General features: G+C 38.3%; 1 protein-coding gene across 7 annotated transcripts in view; it reads right to left on the minus strand.

The window, feature by feature from the left end:
- RBMS3 (RNA binding motif single stranded interacting protein 3) overlaps window positions 1-24,968 on the minus strand; it is a 706,117-nt gene that overhangs the window by 28,593 nt on the left and 652,556 nt on the right. For all 7 annotated transcript variants that reach the window (XM_063408744.1, XM_063408737.1, XM_063408753.1 and 4 more), the window contains one exon: window positions 10,270-10,380. In XM_063408744.1, the coding sequence (XP_063264814.1) occupies window positions 10,270-10,380 (111 nt within the window). The remainder of the gene's footprint in view (window positions 1-10,269; window positions 10,381-24,968) is intronic.

Raw genomic sequence — 24,968 nt, forward strand, 5'->3', positions numbered from 1 at the left:
ACTTTGGATTTGGTGGATAAACTAAGCAAGGTTATTGGTGGGAATACCATCATAGCTCAATTCTCACTTCCCCTGGTTACTGTATTTTTGTCACTCTGATTTGCACTGTCAAAAACTGCAATTGAAAAAAAGAACAAATACAACCAATTTTTGGTCAAGTTCAGGTGTTTTAGGCAGAAAAAGCTGGCAGCAGAGCAAAATCAGAGAAGTCAGGTGCCTGAGCAGTTGAAAAAAAATCACTTTGGAAATCACAGCACCTTTGGTCTATACTGCAAACTGCACACAGCTGTGGTTCACAAGCCAGAGAACACAAACAGCACGAAGTTCTTGCACCAGTGAAATCAGGTTGTGTCATATAAATATTTATATTGATCTAAGAGAAATCCCCAAGGGAAACACAGCAAAGGAAAACTGGGAGTTGAGGTTGGCAAATGCATAAGAATTTGGACATTTAGATACTAAAGTCTTAACAAAGTTTCTGTTGCTGTATTACAACTACTAATATTAAAAAGGCAAAATTAGAATTATTTAGGAGTGTCTACCACATTCAAACGTCACAAAATGTCATGAAGGATAGAGCAGTCCTTCAGGGGAGCAGAAAAGGGTGTGTCTCTGGGATACGAACAGATCCCGATGAGGTGTGGCTCACCTCTGCCACACAGCAGAAATCTGCTGTGTTCAACAGTTCATCACCTTGCTAGAAAAACAATTCAATTCAGCAAACTCCCAAATTCACTCAGCACAGCTGCTCTCAAACCCCTTGCTACATACAGCTCAATGAAAGGTGCTGACTGAGCTGTTTCATAGTAAATATTAGGTGCAGCAGAACTCTCCTCCCAAATTGAGTCTTTTAGGAGCAAGAGGATTCTACAGCCTTGTAGCCCTGACACAGAATCACCCATAACTCACAGATAATAAAAGACCATCTGAGGGCACAAAGGTTATTGCCATCAGCAGCTCCCTATAGAATTGTAAATCATTTGAACAAAGCTTATCCTTTTCAGAGAACTTCAGGCTGAAATCACTGTATATACAGGATCCCAGTGTCTCACACAATGTAGGAAGACTGTACCTTTAGCTCCTTCATTTAACCTTGCTTCACAAATGAGTGAACCCTGAACAGGCTGCTCTTTCCAGAAGGAAACAAGAAAGATCCCTCAAAAGCACTGGTAATTTGTCTTATGGGAAGTTTAAACCTTTGCGGTACCAGTTTGCCAACCATCTGATAAACCATGTGGATTACCTGTAAAGTGCACTGTGAGCTGAAATTCAGTGGGATATGATACGGGAAAAAGCAGTGATATTCAATTGAATGTTATTTTTGTGAGCAGCTGCAGGTCCAGGACTTTGTCCAATACACAGGTTATGTTATGTCTGCCATTGTGATTAAAATACATAAAATAAGGAACATCTTTCAGATTAAATTCACTTTTGACTCCAGTGTACATGTTTTCAGTAACATGGCAACAGGTCACCTTCCAAAACCTGCAACACCTGCAATCTAGTGTTTCTCTGAAGTCCCAGTGTCTCTGGAATTAAAAAAAAAATCCTTTATGAAAGAACACAGGAAATGTAATTCAAAGGTTGCTGCTCAGAGTAGAAACATTTTGCTTAACAAGATGTACCTATCTTATTGGAAAGAAAAAAAAATAATCCAAAGAGTGCAGTGTACTTACTAATCACACAACACATGTTGAAATGAATTAATCTTACCTCTTGGCTCCAAATATTTTTTAGTAAGAGAACACTGTGAACGGTCAGTTGCAACATATACTTACTCTTTGACTGTAAACCTCAGACATTGTAAATAAAATGTTATTTAGATGCACAGCTCTTTTCTGTGTCCTGGTACATCATGCTCAGTAAACATTTTCAAAAGTTTTTCTAATATCCTGAAGTCTCAGTACTTAAATGAATATTACTTGTTTTGAACTGAAATAACAATGTTTCTCTGTGATGAAAAACAGAGGTTGGAGATGAAAAAAGGCTATTAGCCCCTGCTCTGGGTTTGTGTCAACACCTGGAAATCCCTCCTGTGGATTTTAAAGTGTTTGGTCCAGTTGATTGCTAGATGTCCCAAACAATGAACTTCCTATGCTTCATTTCAAACACTAGTCCAGCTCTTAATGTGTTATCAATATCTGCAACATAATAAAGTTATGCTTTCCCTAATCTACTTTCACAACCTTATTGGAAGCACCACTAAAATTTCTTTTCCTTTCCATGGATACCCTTCTTGCACCTGTGCTGTGTTGTAAACCACTGCTGTCTTTTGCCTTCACACCCTTTTCTTTCAACTGAAGTTCACATCTCTCTCTGAAGTTGATACGGCTCATGTGCTTCACCTTAGACCTAAATAATACTGTGTGAAGGACTGCAAAAATACTTAGGATAAACTAGCTGGTTTTCCATATAATTTATCAAGTTGCTCTTTTCCACTGACAACACAGCCTCTTCAAGGATTTCAAGACTTCTTGCTCTGTTTTTGTGCACTGGTACATGAGGAGAAGTGACCCCAGATCTGTTTCCCAGCTCTTGGCAGAGAAGAATTGTGGCAGCAGCACCTCTGGGAGACACTTCTTGCTTTTCACATGGGCAGAGTTTTGAAAGACACCCTTCACCTCTCTAAGATCCTCAAACTTGCCTTGTATTACAGAGCCCTACAGAGCTTGTCTTCACCACTTATGTTTGGATTTACTACCTCTCTGGAAAGCCATAGTCCTCATTTCAGTAAAAACTACCTGAGCTTTGTTTAAACACAGGCAGGACAATAAAAACAAATTTCATTCTACTAAGGCAAAGAGTTCTCTTCCTGATTGAAAAATGGAAAACACATTTACAAAAGAGAAACACATCAAGAAAATACAGATGACAGACCTGACATTTAGAGTACTTTTGTTTTCCACCTCTTATTGAGTTTGCCAGCTGTGTGTGTGGCAGGATGTTCCAAACCTAGATTTTCAGGGTTTTTTTTTTAACCTATTATTTGTCCCTCTCTTCTACTTCTCTGCTAAATAAAGAGATTCTTTCTCTCCCCAAAACTTGCCCTGTCATTTATAGCATCAGCCCAATTTCACAAGAAAATGTGTGAACATTATATTCTTCCTCTTGAAATTCAAAGTATTTAGGTAAATGACTTACTAGTAGTTAGAAAAATGAGTTCACAATCTTAGTTCATCTGTAGGAGAGATATCAACAAGAAATTCTGGGAGTATGACTACAGATGAGCTTTTTTTGGGGGGAGATGTTCTGCAGATCATTAAGTTTATGCTGGATACTACCAGTTTTATGGCTTTCAGTTTCTACTCATTACTACAAATAAAAAAAGTTCATTTTATATGCAGTGCATGGAAAAAATTAAAAAAAAAAATAGTGCATCACTAAAAAAACAAAACAAAACAAAACCAAAAACACACCCAAAAAACCCCACCCAAAAACCAAAAACAAACAAACAAACAAACAAACCCCCAAAAACCAAAAAAACCCCACCAAAAACCAAAAAAACTCCAAAAAAAGACATGCTTGGAAGAGGTGGCTTTGAACTGCACTCCCATTCACCAGGTGGCTCTTCTAGAAATCACAAAAAAGAACTGCAGCAGTCATATTTTAAAAAAATATATGAGAAACAAGCCTCTAAATGTTCTAGCTTACAGTTATGTGAAGTCATCTGCAAATCAGTTTGAAGTTAGTTTGATGATGCAAATGCAGTTATATTAGTTAGGGCTTTTCTGGCTGATACCTTTTGCTTTGCTGATCCATCACTCTTGCTTTGTGTTGATGCGTATTTTTATCACCACAATCAGGGAGTTGATTCCTTCTCTGAAAGGGAATCTGGGCTAATGTCACTTTGAGTCAGTAGCTGATACCTCAAAGAGAGGCAAGGAGTCCTTAACAAAAGCTCTTTGTTCGTTTGTGGAAGTGTTGTGTGAAGGTAAAATTTAACACAGAATAAGAGCTACTGACCTGCTGGGCTCAGATGAAGTGCTGCTTGGACCAAAAATGGAATTCCCTCCATCTGTGTTTGTTTATCTTTTACATTTTCTCTTCCTGCCTATGACAGGTAGTGGCTTTGAAGATTGGCACACTTGCACATAGAGACAAACAGTAGGCCACTGCCAACAAATGGTAGGAAAGTTGAGCTGAGTTCAGAAGAGAAGGGGGAACACTACAGATACGTGTTTTACAAACTCTATTAATTCAAAAATACCATCTAACCACAGCTATGGTCAGACAGACTGTGGAACCCGTGTTGAAACAGGTGAGCAGAAAGGGTCTCATCTGCACAAGAGCTGATCTGCCCAGTTCTTCCATGAGTCTGTGGAATTTCAAGATGGTCCAGAAAGTGAACAGATCAAACCGTTGCTTGCTTACTTGAGCAGGTATTTGGCCTATGCTGTCAATTTAAGAATTTTTCCTCAAAAAATGCTGTTGCATCCACAAATGTTTCCTTATAGAAATGCTGAATCTATTTTTAAGATTGCTAACCTTTTTGTCTCAATAATATTTAATGGCAGTGAACTCTGCAAATTGATTTAATCCTTCATGAAAAAAGTTCTTAGTCTCATGTTAACTGCTTAAAATCTGGTGCTTTTCAGTTGCACTGTGTGCCCCTTTTTATCTCAAATTACACATGAGGTAAATTGGAACTGCCTTTCAAGACAATGTTTGGGAAGAAAGGTGCAGGGAGAGTTACTTTTTTTTTATAAATCTCATAAGAATTTTTTCTGATCTTCTCCCTTCTAACCAAAATCAATTCTCCTTAAATAGATCTCCTGCCCCAGACAGCTCCATGTTGTTAATCACTTACATTTGCCCTGAGTAAAAGGATAAGGAAGATCTTAGTTTCAGTCTGAACTAGGCTATTTCATTTGAAATAGGCTCAGTCCTATATTTTCCACACAAACAGTAACTGAAACTGTCAGCCAATAAATAAAATAAAAGAGCTCAAAGATTAACACTTGATAATGTGAAAGGCACAAGGCTGCAAAGAAACTTTGCTCCTGTAGCTCTCCAAGGACCTTGTGACACACAATTAGAATAACAGAGAGTACTTTTTGAACAAGAATCTGAACACGAGGGGAATGTGATGATGTTTCAGCTCCATGTAGCTGTAGTATCTGCAAATAGAATGGAAGATTAAACAATAAAAAAAAACAACCCTATCTGACAAAGCAGTTATTCTGCTGAGACCTTCAGGTGACACTTTAAACCACCGGTGACCATGGAGTATCCAAAGGAAATAAAAGATAAAAAACCTATAACAAGCTTGTTGTTCCATTGAAGGGTTCTGGAGATATCATCAAGCCTTGCTGGCAACAAAAAGAACTAACAAAGTAAAAGATAAGACTGATGTACCTGCATAACAAGCCTGCTATTCCACTGAGAAATTTTGGTGATACTATAAAGCCGGAAAGCTGACTTAGGGTAGTTTGGAGTTACAACAGGATCCCACATTATATCATTGCAATTCTTTCACCTGACTGCATTTTTAAGACAGAGAATCTGGAACAATTAAACTTTTTTTTGTTTGTTTGTTTTGTTGTTTAAAAAGTGCAATGGAGGGTTTATTTTGTAAGTTGACTATCAAGTTTCTAAATTAGAAACTGAAAGCAGAGTGAACTTCAAGTGTGAAGAACAATTAAGCAGCCAGTGGAACTACCAGTTTTAGTAAAAAAACTTGGCTTCTACTCACTCTCCCATTGGTGAGGACCTCAAAGGTTTAAGATGAAACAAGGCTACAGCAAGGCAGTTCCAAAGGAGAGGCTCCCCCTCTGCCTATGAGGACTAACAAAGGCTGCCTCAAACTATTGAATGAAACTGGAACCCAAGCAGTATCTGAAATGGATGCTAACACCAGGGAGGGGAAGGAAATCCCAGCCAAGAAAGTGCAGAACAGCAAACTTCCTTCAGGAATGACAAGCAGAGGAGAAAGAATAAGCAAATCTTTTTCCCACCAAAGTGGCAGATTATTGCTGCTGATGGCCAACTTGGAAGTGCCGAGCAGCAATGACTGAAAGCAGTGATCAAACTGCTCAGTTTTTACATTTATAAAGGTTTTTGTATTATGTGCACTCAGGCATCAATCACAACATTATTAAACAACGAAAGAGATGTCAGATCAATGGCTGTATCGGAAACATTCTGAATGACAGGCTGATGATGGAACAATTCCAGCCTCCATACATTATTAAATACACTAATGCTACTCCTCAGTGCTACCCTTACAGACTCACACATTGTATTCTCCCTCTACAGTACCTTTCTTAATAGCAGACCTAATTGTAGATGAATATTACATAGGAAAAACAAGGCTTACTACAATAAATAATAATAAACTAGTAAAAAAAAAATATCAAGCTTTAAACCTCTTGTCTATCTTCACATGATGCCTTCTGGCATTAAAATTTCATTTTAATACAATTGTAGGAGCTGAGACTGGGTTGTCAGCCTTAATCAGAATATTCAGAGATATTGCTTTCTTGCTGTAATGTTGACATAATTTAAGCTTAGGTTTTCTTTATGTATTTGCCCACAGCTAGCATAGCCATGTAAATGCATTTTGCTCTTTTTGAGTGAAGAGGTATCTATGAAAAAGACATATAAATACGGCAGAAATGACCCCTCTGGCAGATTGTCTGCTTAGCTCCAGATTTCAAGCAGAATGGGGAAGTGATCAGAGCAGCACATGTGCCTCTCAATTCATCAGCAACAAAAGCTGCATTTTCACCGGCAGAAATCAATTTGATTTTCATAAAGGCAAAAAGAATTATGTTCTTGGTGGATGAAGCACAAAGCAGAGTAACTGGGACATGCAAATGCTGTACCAGTTTCTCTCACAACACAGGAACACAGGGTGGAGGTGCCATAAATGGCCCACCTTTACCTCCTCTTTCCCTCCAGTGCCCTATACCATCCTTTGGCACTGGAATCAAACCAAGGTGGATTTGCAGCTTTTCCTTTGGCCTGGAATCTTGATAGCCTGGTTAGGCATCCTACTGATTAGGGAGTGCTTAGTATAGCAGAGATGACTAATTTTATGCAGACAATTCAATAACAGACAAGAAATAAGAATGTTAAAAATATAATAAAATAAAATGAAATACGCATTCTTTGGGAGTTTGGATAGAAGGAAAACTTCTTGTTTCATTCATGGCAAATGGTTTCCTAAACAAAATTATTTGTGTTTTGGGGGGAAGGCTTTGGGAAATGCAGCTGACTATGAGTGAGTCTGTAGGAAAACTACTTTGGTTTGACTGAACTGGATGCTCCCAGATGGAAGCAAACAGTCCTACCAGCATCAAGCTCAACCTGAGCTGGTGACAAAATAATCGAGTGGATGGAGGCAGCTGCCCCCTGGATTCCCAAGGGTTTTAATGTGTGCTTCAGGGCTGAGAGATCAAAACTCAAATCCAGTTTTTGGAGCAAGGCAGGAAATGGCAGAGGCTGCTGTTACTCAGACCACTTGTCTCACCAAAGAGCTAAAGACTGCTCCTCTGTGAAGAGAGAGGGAATGGCTCCAGCCTGGACAGAGTACTTTAATCTTTTAAGGAGCACCAAAAGGCCAAGTAATTCTCATTAGATACAAAACTACATAGGCCCTTATGCCATGTCTCTAGCTCACTCACTAGAGAATAGAATTTCTGTGGAAGCAATGTTTTAGAAATCCATGTTCAGCCTGAATCAGGTAAGTGTGGAGGTGGTTTTGAAGTCAACTCTCACCGAAGTGACCACAGGGGTCTGTTTTGGCTGAAAAATATGTTAAGTTAATTAGCAAAATGCTTTGTTTAAGGAAGTGAACATATGAAACCCTTCCCATAAAAACTGCTTTGCATACTGGAAGCTTTTAAATTAAATTGGGACAGAGTTACTGCCAACAGTGAGTAGAATTATTTGAGTAGAATTATTCGTGACTTTTTGTCTTGTTTCCCTAAAAAAGTCTGGCTGGTTTCTTGCAAGGTAGCAGGTGTGTCTTTACTGCACTCTGTTGCACAGTTTTAAGGATAAAATTGAAAAATATATTCATAACAGAAATCTATCATTTATATCCTTTATCTCCCATAAAACCTAGTCCTGCTGAGGTAGCCACAGTAGTACAGCTTGGACTTGGCAGAATTCTTCATGCTTTATGCTCTCAGTGCTCCTCTCTCAGGACCAAAACTCAGAATTCCAAATAAATGAAGAAAAATATCTCTAAATGAATCATATCTCTAAATAGCTTGTGTTCCTCATATTAAGTGTGGTGTGTGGTTTTTGTTGGGGGTTTTTTGTTTGTTTGTTTGTTTGCTTTTTGTTTTGGTTTGTTTTGGTTTTGGTTTTTTTTCTGTAACAGAATACATGCCAAAGAATGAATTTCACATCTGAATTTATACATCTAACAAAACTGCTTGTGGCAGCCCAAATCATGATTTCTGATAGGAGGAATTCCCAACAGGAGGAAATCTCAATGACATCCATGACTATACCGCCTGCATGAGTACTTAAACAGAATATGGTGCTGATGCTTTTTTTATCTAGGAGAAATCCTGTATGTGATAAGATAGGGTGCCACTGGAGATGTTTGAAAAGCCTATGGATACTGTAGCACTTATCAATAATTTACTCTTTCTTGCTCTTTAAGTTTTCTGTAAATGACTTAGGAGTTATGCAGATAGTAAACATAAACCTGTATGGTATACCTCTGAATGTGTTTCAAGATATCATCACAGGGAATGCTGTGACCTTGAAAGACAAAAGTCTGTAAGGAGCTAGGCAAAGACAGGAAAGATTTTAATTTGGTTGCAGTAACAAATTCAGGATCTCATTGTCACCACTGGATGACCCACTGCCTCTCAGCGTCCTTTGCCTGACTCCCCAGATGGATTTGTTACTGTAAGCACTGTAACAGCAGTCTCAAGCAAGAAGAGAACATTAACTGGAATTTTCTAGTTTGCATTAAGATTGTGAGACAATGAGTGCAGAAGACAATGTCTGTTAAGAGTTATGGAATTGAAAATGACAAGGCAGAGGAAAAAATTCATAGGAGCTGCCCAACAGCATAACCAGAATTCATTTTCCATTTCCTTGTCTTAACTTTTAAACATGCTTTAGAATCACAATAATTACACATGCAGAGATTCTTGCTAGACCAAGTATTTCCTTTAATTCCATGATGGGGAAAATGCTGAGATTAACTTTGCAATGTAATTCCTAATTCTGATTATTGAATGCAACATTTAAAATATCAAGAATAATCAATAAGTCATCATATTTAAGTTTTCTAGGGAAAAAAAATACAGAAGTCTTAGATCTTAACACAGTTTTTTTAAAGAAGTGTGAAGAGACATTGGAGTTAGAATTAAATTCAACAGATAAGGAAGAAGGAGGTGAAGAGAAGAGATCAGGAAGAGACTCAACACAGTGGGTTAAATAACTTTGTACAGATGCAACTGTATTAAGTACCTTATTAAATTAAAAACAAAGTTGGAAAACTGTGTTCCTATAGATTAGTATCCAGTAGAACAGTGGTGAAAAAAAGGGTAAGTGCATAACAGAGCATGTTATGTAATCATGTTTCATATAATTATTACATAAAGAGTATGTGCTAAAGATACAGAAGTGTAACATAATAATATGTATGCCTATATTTTTGCAAAAAGTTACATTGCATGCAGTGTGCACACATTCACATATCACACCACCATATATAGTCTGCAGTTGCTTTATTTTAGGAACTTTTCAGAGAGCTTAAATGATTTTAATTAAGAGGGTTTTTTACCTTTCTCTGACTCTGGGGATTTAATTGAGTATGACCTACATACGCTTAAAAAAAAATTTGAAAATAGTTGCTGAAATATGCATGTTTAATTACGATATACTGGAAACACAGCTGGCCTTGACCAAAAATCACATTTCTAAACCTGGAACAACATATATATGGCTGGCTGCTATGGTTTGAAGTGAGTAGTGGATCCTACCACAAAGCCAGAACTCCTGATCCCAGTGGTACGCTTTCTAGACTGACAAACAAACAATTTAAAAAACAAATTGATAGATCAGTACTTCCATAATTACATGAGAAGTAGTACAGATAGTTCCTCTTAAATATAGATCAGGTTTTGTTGGCCTACCATTTTACTACTTATACTACTTTGTCATTTCTGCTCTGTCATAACTAATGGTGCCTGTATGATGGTGAAGCCCTGAAAAGCACTGAAAATAGTAGTAAATTACCTTAGGAGACCCACTAAGCAATAGGTGCTTTGCAATGGAGAAAAGTAGTAGTGATCTTACCGTTCCTGTTGTGCCCAAGGAAAGGTGGTTCATCTGTTGGGTCAGAGGGCCCATCATGCTTGCTGGCTGCATTGACATAGTGTGGTCCATTGTTGGTGTTATCACAGCACCCTAGAAACACACATTATTTACAGTTCAACCTCTCTCATTTTTAAAAAAAAAAAAAAAAAAAAAAAAAAAAAAAAAAAAGGAAAAAAACCCTGCATTCTTTAAATGAGTAAACCTGACTGGAAACTTGACATGAATCTTAAAAGACACTAATATATGTGTCAGAAGAAATATGTTTTGTTCCTATTGACAACCAAGATACACACATATATTATTTGTACTGCTAATGAGGCCATTTTATGTCAGTTCCAATTAAGTGTCATTTTTCACTTCATCGCTTCTGACAAACAAATGCATATGTTCTTTCTATGATGAATGCTACTGTACATTGCAAAATGCCTGTCATTTCCATTTTCCATATCCTATATAGAACAATCTTACAGACAGAACACATATGTCCCAAATTTTCTCTGACTTCTAAAGCCTTCAGTCTCAGAGATCTTCACCCTGTTATGGTAATTATCCTGGATTTTTCCAGTCTCAGTTAAGAACCCTTACTCAAGATATTTTATAGCTGATTAAATAAGACTAGCTACTGACAGTGAGTTTGGTAGTAACATCCATTTAAAACACATACACAGGGTATAAAAGCATTTTTCTTCTCTGAATGAAAAACAAAGACATTAATAACAAAGAGCATATGTACTACAGCAAGACTGAGACTTTGACCAAAAAATGAAACAAAAGACATCCCAGAGGAGCTTTGGAGAGAGAGCTTCTTTGCCATTCATATTCCTTGGTTTTTGCTCTCCCACTCCCCAAGATCCCATGCTGGCAACACCATGACTTAGTGAGGTGCTGATTCTCTTCAGTTCTATGTTGTAAAATGCTATTTCCTGTGTTGGTTAGAGAAAGTCAGTCAGAAAGTGTGGTCTGCTCTTTTTCTCGCAGATAATGACACAAGGTGGTATTTCCAGTCATTTCTTCATATGAAATAATAACTTTACTTTGTATGTACCCTTGCGTGCACAAGTCACAAACTTGCACAACCACATTACTTCTGCTACAAAGTGTGAAAAATGTAGATGAATGTATTTGTTAAAAAAAAATTACTTTTTTTTCCCTTTGAGAATACTGGAAAAATTCAATATAAAATTCAAAATAAAACAAACTTGTTTAACCATCCTGTAAAACAAACTTGTTTCAAAACTCATAGCATACCTGTTCTTACACAACTGTCTCCAATTCACATAGATCTATTTTTGCCAAGGATGTGATTAGAGGCTAAAGATTTCAAATTTTCAGTTGCAAATAAAAATAAAAAAAATACAAAATTCTGGGAAATACAAATTCAATTTTGCCTCATCTTCCAGCAATATTTTTTCCTGTGCACATTCTATCTGTGAAGTACAGAGTCTGCAGTCCCTGCAAACTCATTCCTTGCATGCAGTGGAGTAAGAAGAGTGGATAGAAGAATGTATCATTTCGGTCAGTTCTTTTTGTAATACCCTCAGCATACGAAATAAATACACACTTGTTTCATGTCACAGAGTGGATTACATTTCTTGCATTGACAAGAGTCCCTAGAGAAATCTGACAAATTTCAGAAGCTAGCCTCCATGGACTATCTGTCCTTATTCCAAATAAATGCTTAGGAAACAAGCTGATACAAGTGTGTGTGTATCAAACCTGCAACACTTGCCACTTTTGCCACTTCATTGCGATATTAATTTGCACTGGTTTACATAGATTAATCTATTGATTATCTTATTTAATGAACTACCACAGTGAAATCTTCCCTTTGGGTAAAAGAGTCTAAAAGCAAATCTGTGGGGCACACACCCATTCAGTCCATCCAGCAGTTCCTGCATAGCAGCTTCAGTGCAAGAGTCTGAAGAAGAGCCATGCGCAACGAAAAAATAATGTTCCTGTTTTGTTTTTGAAATCAGTGGTCTCGGATACCATGCAGCCAGATGAGGTCCTAGGGTTTGGACTTCATCTGCACTTTTTGGTTATGATAGGAAATTGTGAGCTCTACATTCAGGGTGATCAGCATTTTTACTCTATCAAACCATATGCGCTCAAATTAAATCTGTCAACTGATAAACTGTTCTCTGTTCCCTCTACAAGCAGTGTTCTCCTTTAAGGCTAACACGTGGAGAATTGCCTCAGGGCTTTCCATGGCAGGCAAACTGGGCTCCCACTCGTGATGTCAAGGAAGGTGACTCTCCCTCTCCTCTCCATACTCCTGAGATCCCACTTTGAGAGATGCATCCAGCTCTGGGGGGCCCCAGTATAAAGAGAATGTGGACCTACTTGAGAGGGTCCAGAGGAGGGACATGAGGATGATCAGAGGGTGTCAGTGTATGTAAGCAACTCAAGGAAAGGTGTAAGAGCACGGAACCAGGGTCTTCTCAGTGTTGCTAAGCAATCAGGCAAGAGACTGATGCTTAGGATGTTCCTGAGGAAGAACTTCACTATGCTGGTGATCCTTACTGGATCTAGGTTGCCTAGAGAGGTTGTGGAGTCTCCCTCACTGGCGATCCTCAAGAACCCTCTGGATGCAATCCTGTGAAAAGATGCTTATTGCAAAAGTATGGTTGGAGGAACTTGCTGTGATTACATATCTGTCAGACTGATAACTATTCCTGGATATAAATTCAGGAACCTGGAAATGAAGAAGGGGCAGTGGTAAAGGAAGTCTTATGGTTTAGTGTAAGAAACGCAACTGCCAGACACAGAATGGAAAAGTCTGAGAGCAAATGTCTTTCAGCAAGTAAGTAAGCAGGACAGGTATTGCAAACAAACTATTAAAAAAATATGGACTGGAGAGAAAATATATCAAGGACAAAAAAATTGTTCAGAGACAGAAAACATATCATTTTCAAATAGGAAATAAATATATTCCTGTTCCTAAATATATGCCATATAATATGCTAGAAAAAAGAAGCTGGGAAAACAAATCAAGTATTTGCAGCCTTCCTAAGACAGCTTAACATGTTTTAAGCTGACAGTTACCTAGAGCAGAGAATTAGATGCATTTCCCAGATCATTAATTCACCAGTTCAGAATCTTCTTGTGATCACGTAGGAAAGAAATTATACTTAATTAAGGAAATATCGTCTGGTTGTTAGGGCGACACGCAGTCTCCAGACCATAATGCCTTTCATAATACAGGCTGTCAAGTCCATTCATATTCAATTTATTTAGCTGTAGAAGACAAAAATGTCTTGCATCAGATGTTGCCATCATATTAAAAGTAATTTGATTCTTTTCAGCCTATAATATGTAATTGCTGATAAACATCCAGTTGGTTACCGGCAAAGGTTACATCAAACATATTGTTTCATCTTCATCTGTTTGGATGTCTGATTTTACTGAGTTCATAAATGTATAGAAAGGCATCTTAACATAGCAAACTATTACTCAAGGCCCAGTTTAATTGCAAAAAACCTGTAGAAGAAATTATCATGAGGTTTTTGCCACTGTCTTTGCCAAAAAAAGTACTTGGCTTGTCAATTATTTAGATCTCTCCTGGTGCCCTGTTGCCTCAGCATGATTACCTTTTTGTTGTTGTTGTTGTTGTTGTTGTTGTTGTTGTTCCCAAGAAACAAGAAACTGATTATTATAACGACTTTTAAATTTGGCAAGATAGTCTCAGCATATCATTTGTCCTACAATTGTGTCAATGCTAGAGTGGTTTTAAAAGAAATTAACAGGGCAAATGGTAAGGAATAATGATACAGACCTGCTTGTTTTTTGCAACAATTTGATAAACTTAAGCTGACATGAAGATTTGATTTCCTCGTTTTTATTTACTTTATTTGAAACACCTTGCTGTTTTAGAATGCTTTAAGCTTTATGAAGGTACTTTTCTTATAACAAATTAATGTATGTATTTCAGAATATAGTTATCACTTACAAGCAGAGAAGCCTGGCTCATTAACTATGAACACTGCACATCCCCTCTATGGCAACAAACTCAAATTACAGGAAGGACACCAAATACAGTTTATTATATGAGGTAAAATATCTTTAAGTATTTGTCAATATCTAAAAGCATCAGTGGAACAAGTCTATGTTGGTGCAAAGACCTATGCCACCTTTTGTCTCTTGAAGGGTGGGAAAGTGACATCAGAAATAAAAAGTGTGTTAGGAGGCTTTAGGAATGGAGAGTTCACTAGCTGAGAGATGCACTTAGGGTCCAGTGGGAGGATGGATTAGTTAGTCACAGCTTTCTCCAATAATGAACAGCATTAAAGGCTTCTATTTTATTTAAGTGTTCCAATACTGATTTTGGACTTACGGGGAAAATACCAGCTGAACAAATAGTTTTTAAAGCTTACAGTAAGCATCTGTTTATTTTAGAGTTTACTTTTCCTTTATTTAAGAAGTTTTAACAAGTTAACCATACTTACAAATTCTGCTTCGTAAATACTGGCCAATGTAAAGCCAACAAACTTTACAAATTACTTTTCAACTTGAAACTTACTTTTCAAATTTGTTTACAGATATCTTGTGCAGACATATAAACACCAGACCATTCCATCTGAAAATGTATTACCCTGCTACCAAGGGAATGTCTTTAGGTTATCAAGAACATGTTGTTTCTTGAGGTTTTATTAAGCTGAGTGAAAGGATGCCATATACTTATCAGACAGACATATCTATCAAGAATTAATATGAAAAAAATCAATGTGCATGCTTTTTTGCAGATAAATACACTCTCTCTGCACACAGAACAAATGATGGGCATATTTCAATTGATTTACTGTTCTGACTAGTCTGACTTGTCTGATCTTCTTGGGTTTCTCCATAAGGAAGCAAAAAAACCCAGGTCCCTTTGTCAGAAATGAGTCCACTGAACTACTCCAAACTGGCTCTGGTAAGGGCCAAACTCCTATGACTGTTGCAGGAAGATGAAAGGTAGCTTTGAAATCCTCTGTCATCAGCTCTCTGGGAATACTTGTTGATATTCCAAAACAAAATAAAACTTATTTCCCTTTCTCAGTGAAAAGGTAGCAATTGTCGTGACATTTGGCAGTTTATCAGAGATTAAATTATGATTTGATTATAGTGAAGAAGATCAGCAAAGTACAGTTAAAAATGTATACTCTGCAAGTGTTAGGATTTGATTTGATTAGCTTGCTAATTTGTTGATTTCAAAAGCTTGCTAAAAATGTGGTAAAGCGAGCAAGAAGCCCAAACCCTCCACTAAATTAAAGCAGCTTTAACTTTGGAATAGGCAAACCTGATACACACCTTCATCAGTGCTGAGCCCTGCTTCTGTACTGAATACTAAACCATGAGTTCACAGGTAATATTTTGAATCTTGGGCATAAATTCAAATTCTTATTTGACATCGCCGTCATAACTTTGTTGAACCTCCTAGGAGCAACGGGCATATTTGCTTTCCCTTTCTTATGTTTTTGCTGTATGTTTGTGAACTTCTTTCCTCAGCTGAAAGTATATGTCATAGGTCCAAGAGAGTTACTGCCCAGAAGCAACTGGTTTTAAAGGATTAAGAATCCAAATATAGTGTGGTAAATAAAGAACAAAGGTGACCCTTGTGTAGGCTTCACCTTTCTTACAACAATAGCCAAGGGTTTTTTTGATGGTTTCTTTCCCACTGTCCTTCTTGCCTTGTATTTCCTTTCTCCTAGTTTGAAATACAGCTTTTGATAATGTGCAGATACTAGCCTACATGTACAAATGCAGACTAAAAAGATTTAGAAATGGGAACATCCAGACATAAAGAAAAGACAGTTGATACAATAGGATGAGTTTTATATTAGTAACTGTGTGCACAAATAAAGCAATACCTGAAACAGCATTGTACCAGTTAATAAATGTGTTATATCAGGCAGTACTAGAAGGGAATGAAAATCTCATTTGCTTTTTTTCCTGCTCTTCAGCTTATGAGTATGCACTTGGCTGTATGATGGCTTTATGTAGCCATTCCACGTATCAGTGCTTTTGTTATGTCAAGAACAGCCACCACGAACAAAAGAATCCTCACAACTCTCAAATAGGGTTTAGCATCCCCGGAAGACAAAAAAGAAACACAAAGGTGGTAATTTGCCTGGGACATAACTACTGTAATACACAGATCAAATCTTCTCCTTCCCTTCCCACTATCAGATTTCACAAAAGAAAGATTTCAGTCTATGTCAAAACAAGCAATTTCACTCTGTTTATATTCTTACATATATATATATTCTGATGTGGATTAAATCCTTCCTTCCTCCACTGTCTCCCAGCAGCTGATGTGCCATCCCAGTAAATGGGATTCAGGAGTCTCTTTTCTGTGGACTAGTTTTTCTTATCATCGGAATGGAATTTCATCTATTAAAGTTAAATCCAAATAATACTTCCCCTCAAATAGTTCTGTTGTATTCCTTCCCTTCTTGCCTGCAACCAGGTGTGAAAATTCACTTAATGGCCTGTCCTAGTTCTAACAAGGTAATAAATGGATATTATCAAACCATACGACTAAAATACAAGCCAGCACCAGTCTTTAGCCTAAGTTTTCACTTCCTTGTCTTACTGGGTTCAAATGAAGCTTTCAAAAAGGATGTCATATTTGTATTCTCAATAGTTTGATTTTACACATACATATAGGCACACACAAAATTACACATGGGAAGACAAATTGTACTGCCAATTCTATTACACCCACTCAGGCCACAACATTTTTTCAGTATGTGAAAAGGTTTTCTTTAATGTTTGAAACTCTCAGTGCAGGATTTATCACGGCAAAGGAAACTAAGAGCAACAGTGACTGGTTTTTAAACTTCTTGTTGATGAGCAACATTTAATAAGCAATGAGGACAAACTTCTGTTATTGCCTGAAAATGCTCACTAATTTTATTTTACTCAGGCAAACATGCTCCTAAACCAAGGAAAATGCTTGACAGGAAATTTTGCCTCCAGAGGCTTGTGCTTTTATCTCGAGGTACAGAGAAGGTTGGTGACATGAGAGCACGTAAGATGTGAATTTATTAGTGATGGACAATACAAATAAGGCAGCTTCACACAGCTGCTCCTGGACCTTGTGTCAGCCCTTCCAACGTCAAGCCAAAGGCAACTCTTCAACATCAGAGCTAACTCCTAGGCTAAGCCCAAATCTAGGCTGCACTCTCAGAGCCACGCTGATGTAAGGGCTGCCATGTAATCCGGCCACACAGCTGCATGGGGTGGGTGGGAAAGCCACCCTGAACTGCTGAGGTTAATGTTGCTGTATCACTCCTGAACTCAGCCACAAGCACAATGTCCATCCTCCATGAGGATACACTATGGTGCACTGTCATCTGCTGCCTGTCTCAACTCCTTGTTGGCAGCTCCTGTACAAAGGAAGATTAAAGGTATGGAGAGTCTAAAAATTATGTCCTTTCCCTCCTCATACAATTTTTCAAATTTAAAAGTTCTGGAAAGCTGATGAGGACTAGTAATATGCACATAATCTTCACAAGAATCCTTCTTATCCTACCTATTAGGAAAGGCAGATAGCAGAAGATGCAATAAATGAAATCCTGGGTGAGTAGGGATGCTTTTCTAAAGATATGCTTCTGTTCAATAATAGATTTTAGACCTGAAGAAGATAGACTGGGAAATCTTGTACTAAGCCACTGTTCATGTTATGTACCAATTCAGTTCTAGATCACAGTGATTCATACCAATCTTTAAAACTAAAACTGTGCCCTTATTAGAGAGGACAAATACAGAAATCCATCTCTCTGTCAGGTTCTGTTAGATTTGTAACCTGTAATGTTAAACAAAGCCCTTTCCCATACAGTTATGGAAAGAAAGCTATTCCAGCCTGCCTTTCCTCTCATTTAAACCCCAAAATTTTCACAGCCTGTATGTTCTGCCCCAGATCCCAAATTGCATTTCATTTTCTGGACTTTTAACTCCTTAGGGGAGGCTACGGATGGAATCCACTCCATTCTGCATTGTGATTTGTCCTTTGACTGGTGAAAACTGGCAGTTTTCATAGTACTTTGTGACAGACCTCAAATCCAAGGCTGAGGCACATATTTCCAACATTGCCTTCTTACCTTATATTCCATCATTAAAACTAACACAAGACTATGCCTCCCTCGTGCCTTTACAAATTTTAAGTGTGATTTTTCTGACTAAAAACTCCAGACCAGTTGCTCCTTGGACTCTCTACAAGCAAAATGCCACCAACACCTGGCTTTTGCTGCTCCTGGACAATCCATCCCCAGCTTTGGATGATACTCCCAATGACAGTATTGCAGTTCATACACTGTTTTGAACAACTGAGACTACAGGCACAATCTGGACAAACCGTGGCTGCAGAAAAGTGTCGTTACCTAAAACTTCCCTCCCAGATGCATGAGACCTCAAGAGGCCAGTAAAGCTGATGGCAGCAAGCAGAGAGCACGTCCTTCGAAGGTAACCACATCCAGATCCATGGAGGCACAAATCATATAGATAAAATCAAATTCAAGCCCTCAGTATGTGTCACTAGTCAGAAAAGATGGAGTCTAAAGACGGTAAACAGATATTTTAAGTAAAAAACAGGTATTTTAAGTTCTTGTTGACTTTAAGGTACTTCCAGTGACACCAGTTGATGTCAAGAGTAAACACTTAACATTTATAAGTCTTCCTTCTACCAAAGACCTCAAAGTGTTTTAAACCCTGTGTGATATATAGAGGACTCAGGAGCTGGTCTGTTGTCAGGGTTCTGGGATGAGTCTGGATCTACATCTGAACTTTCCCAGGTCCATGAGTGTTCAGACTGGGGGTACATCTTGGGTCACCACCACTGCAGGCCCAAAGAGAACAGGTGGTTCTGATTACATATACCAATCCAAATTGATCACATTTTCATTCTTGATTCATACGGAGCAGATTTGAAATAAATAAGAGAAGATGGCTAACTCGAGTCTACTTCACTCCACATTCCATTATCTTTTAAAAGCAAATGAACATATTGAGGAAAAGCAATTTAAAAGCAACCTAGTAAATATTCAGTGTGAAAATGATTCAACAAGTCTACGAAGTAGACATGAAAAGTTCAGAAAGATGCAGGTTTTGGCTATTATTAAGCTAGAAAGGAGAGAAAGTAAGCGATCCAGCAAGGATTACTCTACTTTCTTTTTAATATATCTTTACTGATTAAGAATGACTAAATTGATATATTTTCCCTTTTGTTTTCTTCCAGATAAAGTCACTCTTGGGCAGAAATCTTCCTTATAAAGTTTCAGCCTAGAGCACATTTTTACAGCTGAGTTATTATCCTTAAAATACGAGTTCATACTGGAAATGCTGGCAGCTCTCTTAACTATTGTATAGCAGTGAGCACAGCTGTAACATGTTAAATATGTTGAAAGTACATGGTGGGGGGGTGGAACAGAGTGGCTTAGGGGCCTGGTAATAGAACAGGGAGTCTCAGTGCTGGGTCACCAAGTTCGGTCATTGCTGGGACTGAAAGTTAGCCAGCAGCTGCTCAGTTATGTTCAGGTATCAGCTGCCCACAGAGAAACATCACTGGGACTGGTGGTGTCCAACAGCCTTCCCAAGGGTTGGGAAGGGTAGGGGGCTGCATCTCCACAGGTTAGCTTGAAGGGGGAGAGCACTGATGACACAGAAGATAGAGACTTGCATGGTCCTTGTCGTGCATGCTGCTCCGTCTACAGAGGGTGCTGCCACCAGCCCATGGCTACTGGGTCTTTTCAGGTCACTCAATTTTATCAGAGGGATGGTAACCACCAAAGACTGCTCCTTTCTCTATGCTAGTGAAGACCCATGCCATCACACTACCAGTTTCAGAGGAATTGCCAAAGCAACATGGACAAATGAAGACAAAGTCTGTGCTTCAGTTTTCTCTAAATGAATTTACTGGAGTAAATCAGGTAAGGAGCTCCAGTTTACACTTATCTATACATGCTGCAGTAATCTCTACAAAAAACTTCGATTTATTATAGCTCTTTTTTGTATACCACCATTTCCTACCAGCCACTGTGTACTAGTCCACGTGAATGCACAGCAAGCAGTCAGACCCTGACATATGACAAAGATCTTCTTTACTTCTTTGTGACTTTGTGGTTTCCACACACCGTCTGATTTGCAGAAGTTTAGGCCGAAATCAAAAAAACTTTTTTGGCAGCTTTCTTGAATTTCTTTCATCTATTTGAGTATTGTAAAGGTGTTCTGGAAAACACCTTTTAAAGGTTTTCTCTGGAAAAAAATCTTTATGTTTATTTTCTCTGGATATAAAATTAACTGCCATTGTGGTCAACAGTAATTTCAGAGGTTCCAGGAATGAGCCAAAAAAGAGCAGTTCAAGCTTTTCAAAGTAGTTTTCTAAGCCCTACCTGAAGTAAATTCTTCAGGCTCCAAGGCAACTGATGGGAACTGCCTGCTACCAAATACTGCTCTGAAAATGTCTCAGACAACAGAAAGCACCTTGCTCTGTAGCCAGAGAGGAGTCAGCTGGTGAGTCACTGCTGTGGTAAATGCACCAGAGTGAGTCTGTGACCCAAAGAGAATGATCAGCCTTCTATGCAGCACTGATCAGGCAGCTGAGGCTGCCATGAGTTCAGTAAGATGTCTCTTACATAATGGTAAGAAGATGCTTTGGAGGAACAATTCACAGAGCAGGCTAGAGAAAAGAAGGCCAGCTGGATGGTATACATATATTGCTGAGATGAACAGTAAATTCTCTGGAAAAAAAAACCAAAACTCTGAGGGAGAATAAAACATCCTGTGAATCCAGGTCACACTTGGCACATAATTGTGACCAAAAGAATGAAAAAATTGGAGCTGTCAAAAAGCAATGTTTCCACCATATTTCAAAATGACAAGTCATTTCAGAATTTATCTAAATTTGAAGGGAAAAAAAAAAAAAGCTTAAAATTAGTTCAATAACCCAGAAATGAAAACAGGGAGATTATTTTGTCTTTGTTCTTCTTCTCACCCTTTCCCAGCTCCCTAAGTTCTCTCTGAGAGTGGAGTCAAAACAACATTTTCACAACTTTTTCCATGTCACTACCCTCTCCCTCTGCACATTTTCACTTGAAGACAAGTTTTAGAGCTATTATTTGATTCTGCCCACAAAGCCAAATTTTATTATCCACAGAGTATTATATATGTAATAGTCGTGTCAGTCCTAGCCAGAGGCAAAGGGTAGTCTCAGAGGTAAAGGAAACAAGAAACATCTAAAGGAAGATAAATAGGAATGAGATGATAGGCAAATGGCTAATACTCCCATCTTTTGTTGAGAGCTGTGTGGATAGAAAAATAGTGCTCTAATTAATTCCAGAGTGACAGAGACTCGAGGGCTGGGTTCCGTGCACTGCATGCTTGTGAATCTTCATTATATGTGAAACCCCCTTCCTCCAAAAACCAAACAAACCCTTGTTTGGTCTTTGACATCAAAAGATGCATCATAACTAACAGCAGATGTTCTGATAAACTGCAGTAGAGACCAACCTCTTGGCAGCCACATTTCTGTTCTGCAGCGACCTTTCCAGGCACACAGAAAATCCACTTGTGGGACTGAAAAGTACATGAAATGGTTTTCTGGTAGTATTTCCTGTGGTATTTTCTGTCACTATTGAGGACCTGCAGCATCATGAAGGACTGTCTCCTGGTGTTTCAGTTCAGTGTCACTGCAAATGATAATGAATTCAGGGAAGCAATGCAGAAGTGCACAGCTTGAAGAGGGAACTAGATGAGGCAAAAATTTTAGCAGAAGCTGTTTGCAATTTCAATGGGTCAAACGTCCACAATTCAACAATCACAGTAATGCACAGATCTTAAAAATTTGGCTTGAAATCCCGGCCCTGCTGAAATTAATTACAGTTTTGTCATCAACTTGAATGCTACCAGGATTTCACATTGTTTTAATCCTCTGAGACAGTTGCCAAGCTGTACATTACTATGCAGGTATCCAAAAGATTTTTATACCACAGACAGATTTTCTTCAATTATCTCTAGCAGAGATGATTCTGCTCTTGTTTTGAGATTCAGATTGTAATTCAGTGATTTTGGGGTTTTTTTTTTGCAGTAATCCAATCGTAAATTTTGTGGCCCTATGCTGCCTGCAGACTTGTTTAATCAAGAAACAAAATTTTATTTTCTGTCAAGACAGCCATCTTGTCTAGAAGCTGAAGTAATTAATAAAGATAAGGACAATCAACCTTGGAACAGGAAAGAATCAAGTCTAATAAAAACTTCCAGTAAGAAACCATCTAATAAATACTTGTTATGCACACTGAGAAGGATCCTTAGGCTGAAATGTTGCCATAAATTATTCATATGGAAGTTTTGGACTGTAAACAAATTTATGAAGATAATGATCTCTTTGCAATTCATGAACAAAAGTGGAGGGAGGGGTCAATCCCCAGAATAAACTGCGATGTATAAATCCACCAGCTGGAGGCATAAAGAACTGATGCAGAGATTCACTGCAGAAATTGCAGAATAATCCCTGTGTGTTTTCTCCTTCCAGAAAGACAGCTTTGAAGAGTAACTGCAGAGCCAAATAATTTAGCGTATCCTCGTTTGCTGTTCTTGACCAGAGCAGTAATCACAAGTTAGAAATCAAAGCCTTTGGACTATAATGGGTGAATCAAATGAGAACTGTGCACAGCATTAGCCTGTGCCTGCTTATAACTAACAGCAAGTGAGCGTGAAACCTTCGTCAGTACAGACCGCAAGGGGTTGTTGCAACTTTGGGAAACACTGATGTTCATTTCTGTTTGATGTACCAAACTGCTTCTCCTCAACTGAGGATTCATACTGACTGACTAGGTGGTTTAATAGGCTGAATGAATTTCACAATGGCAAAGTTTACTTCCAGTACATTTATTTAATGGCTGAGGGAACTGATGAAAGGGAAATAAAAATCTGAGGAGAAAAAAAATTAGTCTAGAATCTAGACTCCCCCAGGACAATTTCTTGTGCTTTGTATCCTCTGTACTGACAGACAACATATTTGCTTTCTAGCTAATTACCAACAAGACTAAAATTTTACATCTTTGATGTGCATGAGATCAAAGAATATTAGGAAATAAAAGTAAGATTAACATAATTGTCTTGTACAGCTATAATAAATTATGACTACATATACAATCAGACGCCCTGCTCATCAGGAAGGCATAAACCAGAATCAATTGAACTATACAAGAACCTTGTTTAACTTTGTTTCCTCTGCAGCTTCTCACCTCTCCTGACACCCACCACTGGATCCCAGATGGAAAGCCACAAAAGAGGCCCACTCCCAGTGGCCTATCTGACACCCATGAGATTCACACAAGCTCCTGTTTCAGTTGTTGAGCCTTAAAAAAACCTAGAAGCCTTGTGCACACATGGCAGGGGACGAACTAAAAGATTTCCAGGTCCAAAATCACAAATCCCTACCACATGCTTGATCTAAAGTAATAATTTCTATTTAGTTTTTTATTTTATTTTTTACTACTATTGCCTATTTAATGTGCTTACACAGACTGGGTACCCAAACCTCTTTGGGAGCATTTTTGTGGTAGTGCAACCTTTTCCTATTATGTATCTAGGACACGATTCTCATCCATCAAATCTGTGTGACAGTTAGCATGCTCAATTTAGGAAAAAAGGAAAAAAAAAGAGGGGAACCAATGCTTTGATGTATACCTGCATCTAATTCATCATTACCATGGCTGAAATAATGTATTAGGAGTGTTGTGGTTTTTTTAGGCTGTCCATGAGAACAATGCTGCCCTATAATAACTGATAAAGACCTGGCTTTGATTGATTTGTCTTCAGTCTTAATACACACAGCATGTTTGTTTACTCCATAAATATCTCAGTATTCCTACTTCCTCACCAGCTCAACTGCGAGAAACAAAATCAAAGGCAGCCAAAAGTAACTGCCTTGTAAGAGTAAAATGAGGTGGGAATGTTTGGATGGCTGTGGCTCATTAAGGTGACGTGAAAGGTCTACTTCTGGCTAGGAGCTGTGAGCTAGTCCTTCAAGCAAAAGCATTTTGAAGGTTTTATTTGTCATCAGGTGGCAGTGACAATGAAAAACGTCTAATGCACTTCAAGACAGGTGGTAATAAAACAGCAAGGGGAACGACTGACAGAGTAACACTGTAGCTTCTATGTTTTCACAGCCACTCAGCTGGAGTTATACCATTGTATTAAACGTGGTTTAGGGTATAAAAAAACATTTGGTACAGAGGGGTTCTCTGCCTCCCCACTGCTGTATGAGGAATCAGTGCAACAAAATATGGGTAAAGACGGTCTTTTGTTTAATTGAATTTATGTGTTTTTACTATGTAGCTTTGCTTTAGTTCACACAAGGGCAAGCCTAAAAATGTTTCTGACTTTCTGACAACTGCCTCATTCAGCACCCTTGCAAGCAGCTCCCAACAAATCCCAGTCTTCAAAGGCACATTGTTTTTGTTTGTTCTCATTGTAACAGATGTTTTGTATCATGTACTTCAACGAACTAATTCATCTGCAGAGGACCGCCTACTCTGGCTGGTGTGCATCCAGCTGTGGAAATAGCTCAAGTGTCATCTGTGACCACTTCCATTCCATTCTTCTGACCTCACAGGATCTCAGTGACCACATCCAAGCCCATTAAAAATAAACGGACTTGAGAACATCCTTTAAAAACTTTCCAGTGGAGGAGTAAC

The sequence above is a fragment of the Prinia subflava genome, chromosome 1 (assembly GCF_021018805.1).
Source record: "Prinia subflava isolate CZ2003 ecotype Zambia chromosome 1, Cam_Psub_1.2, whole genome shotgun sequence".
Lineage (NCBI taxonomy): Eukaryota > Metazoa > Chordata > Aves > Passeriformes > Cisticolidae > Prinia > Prinia subflava.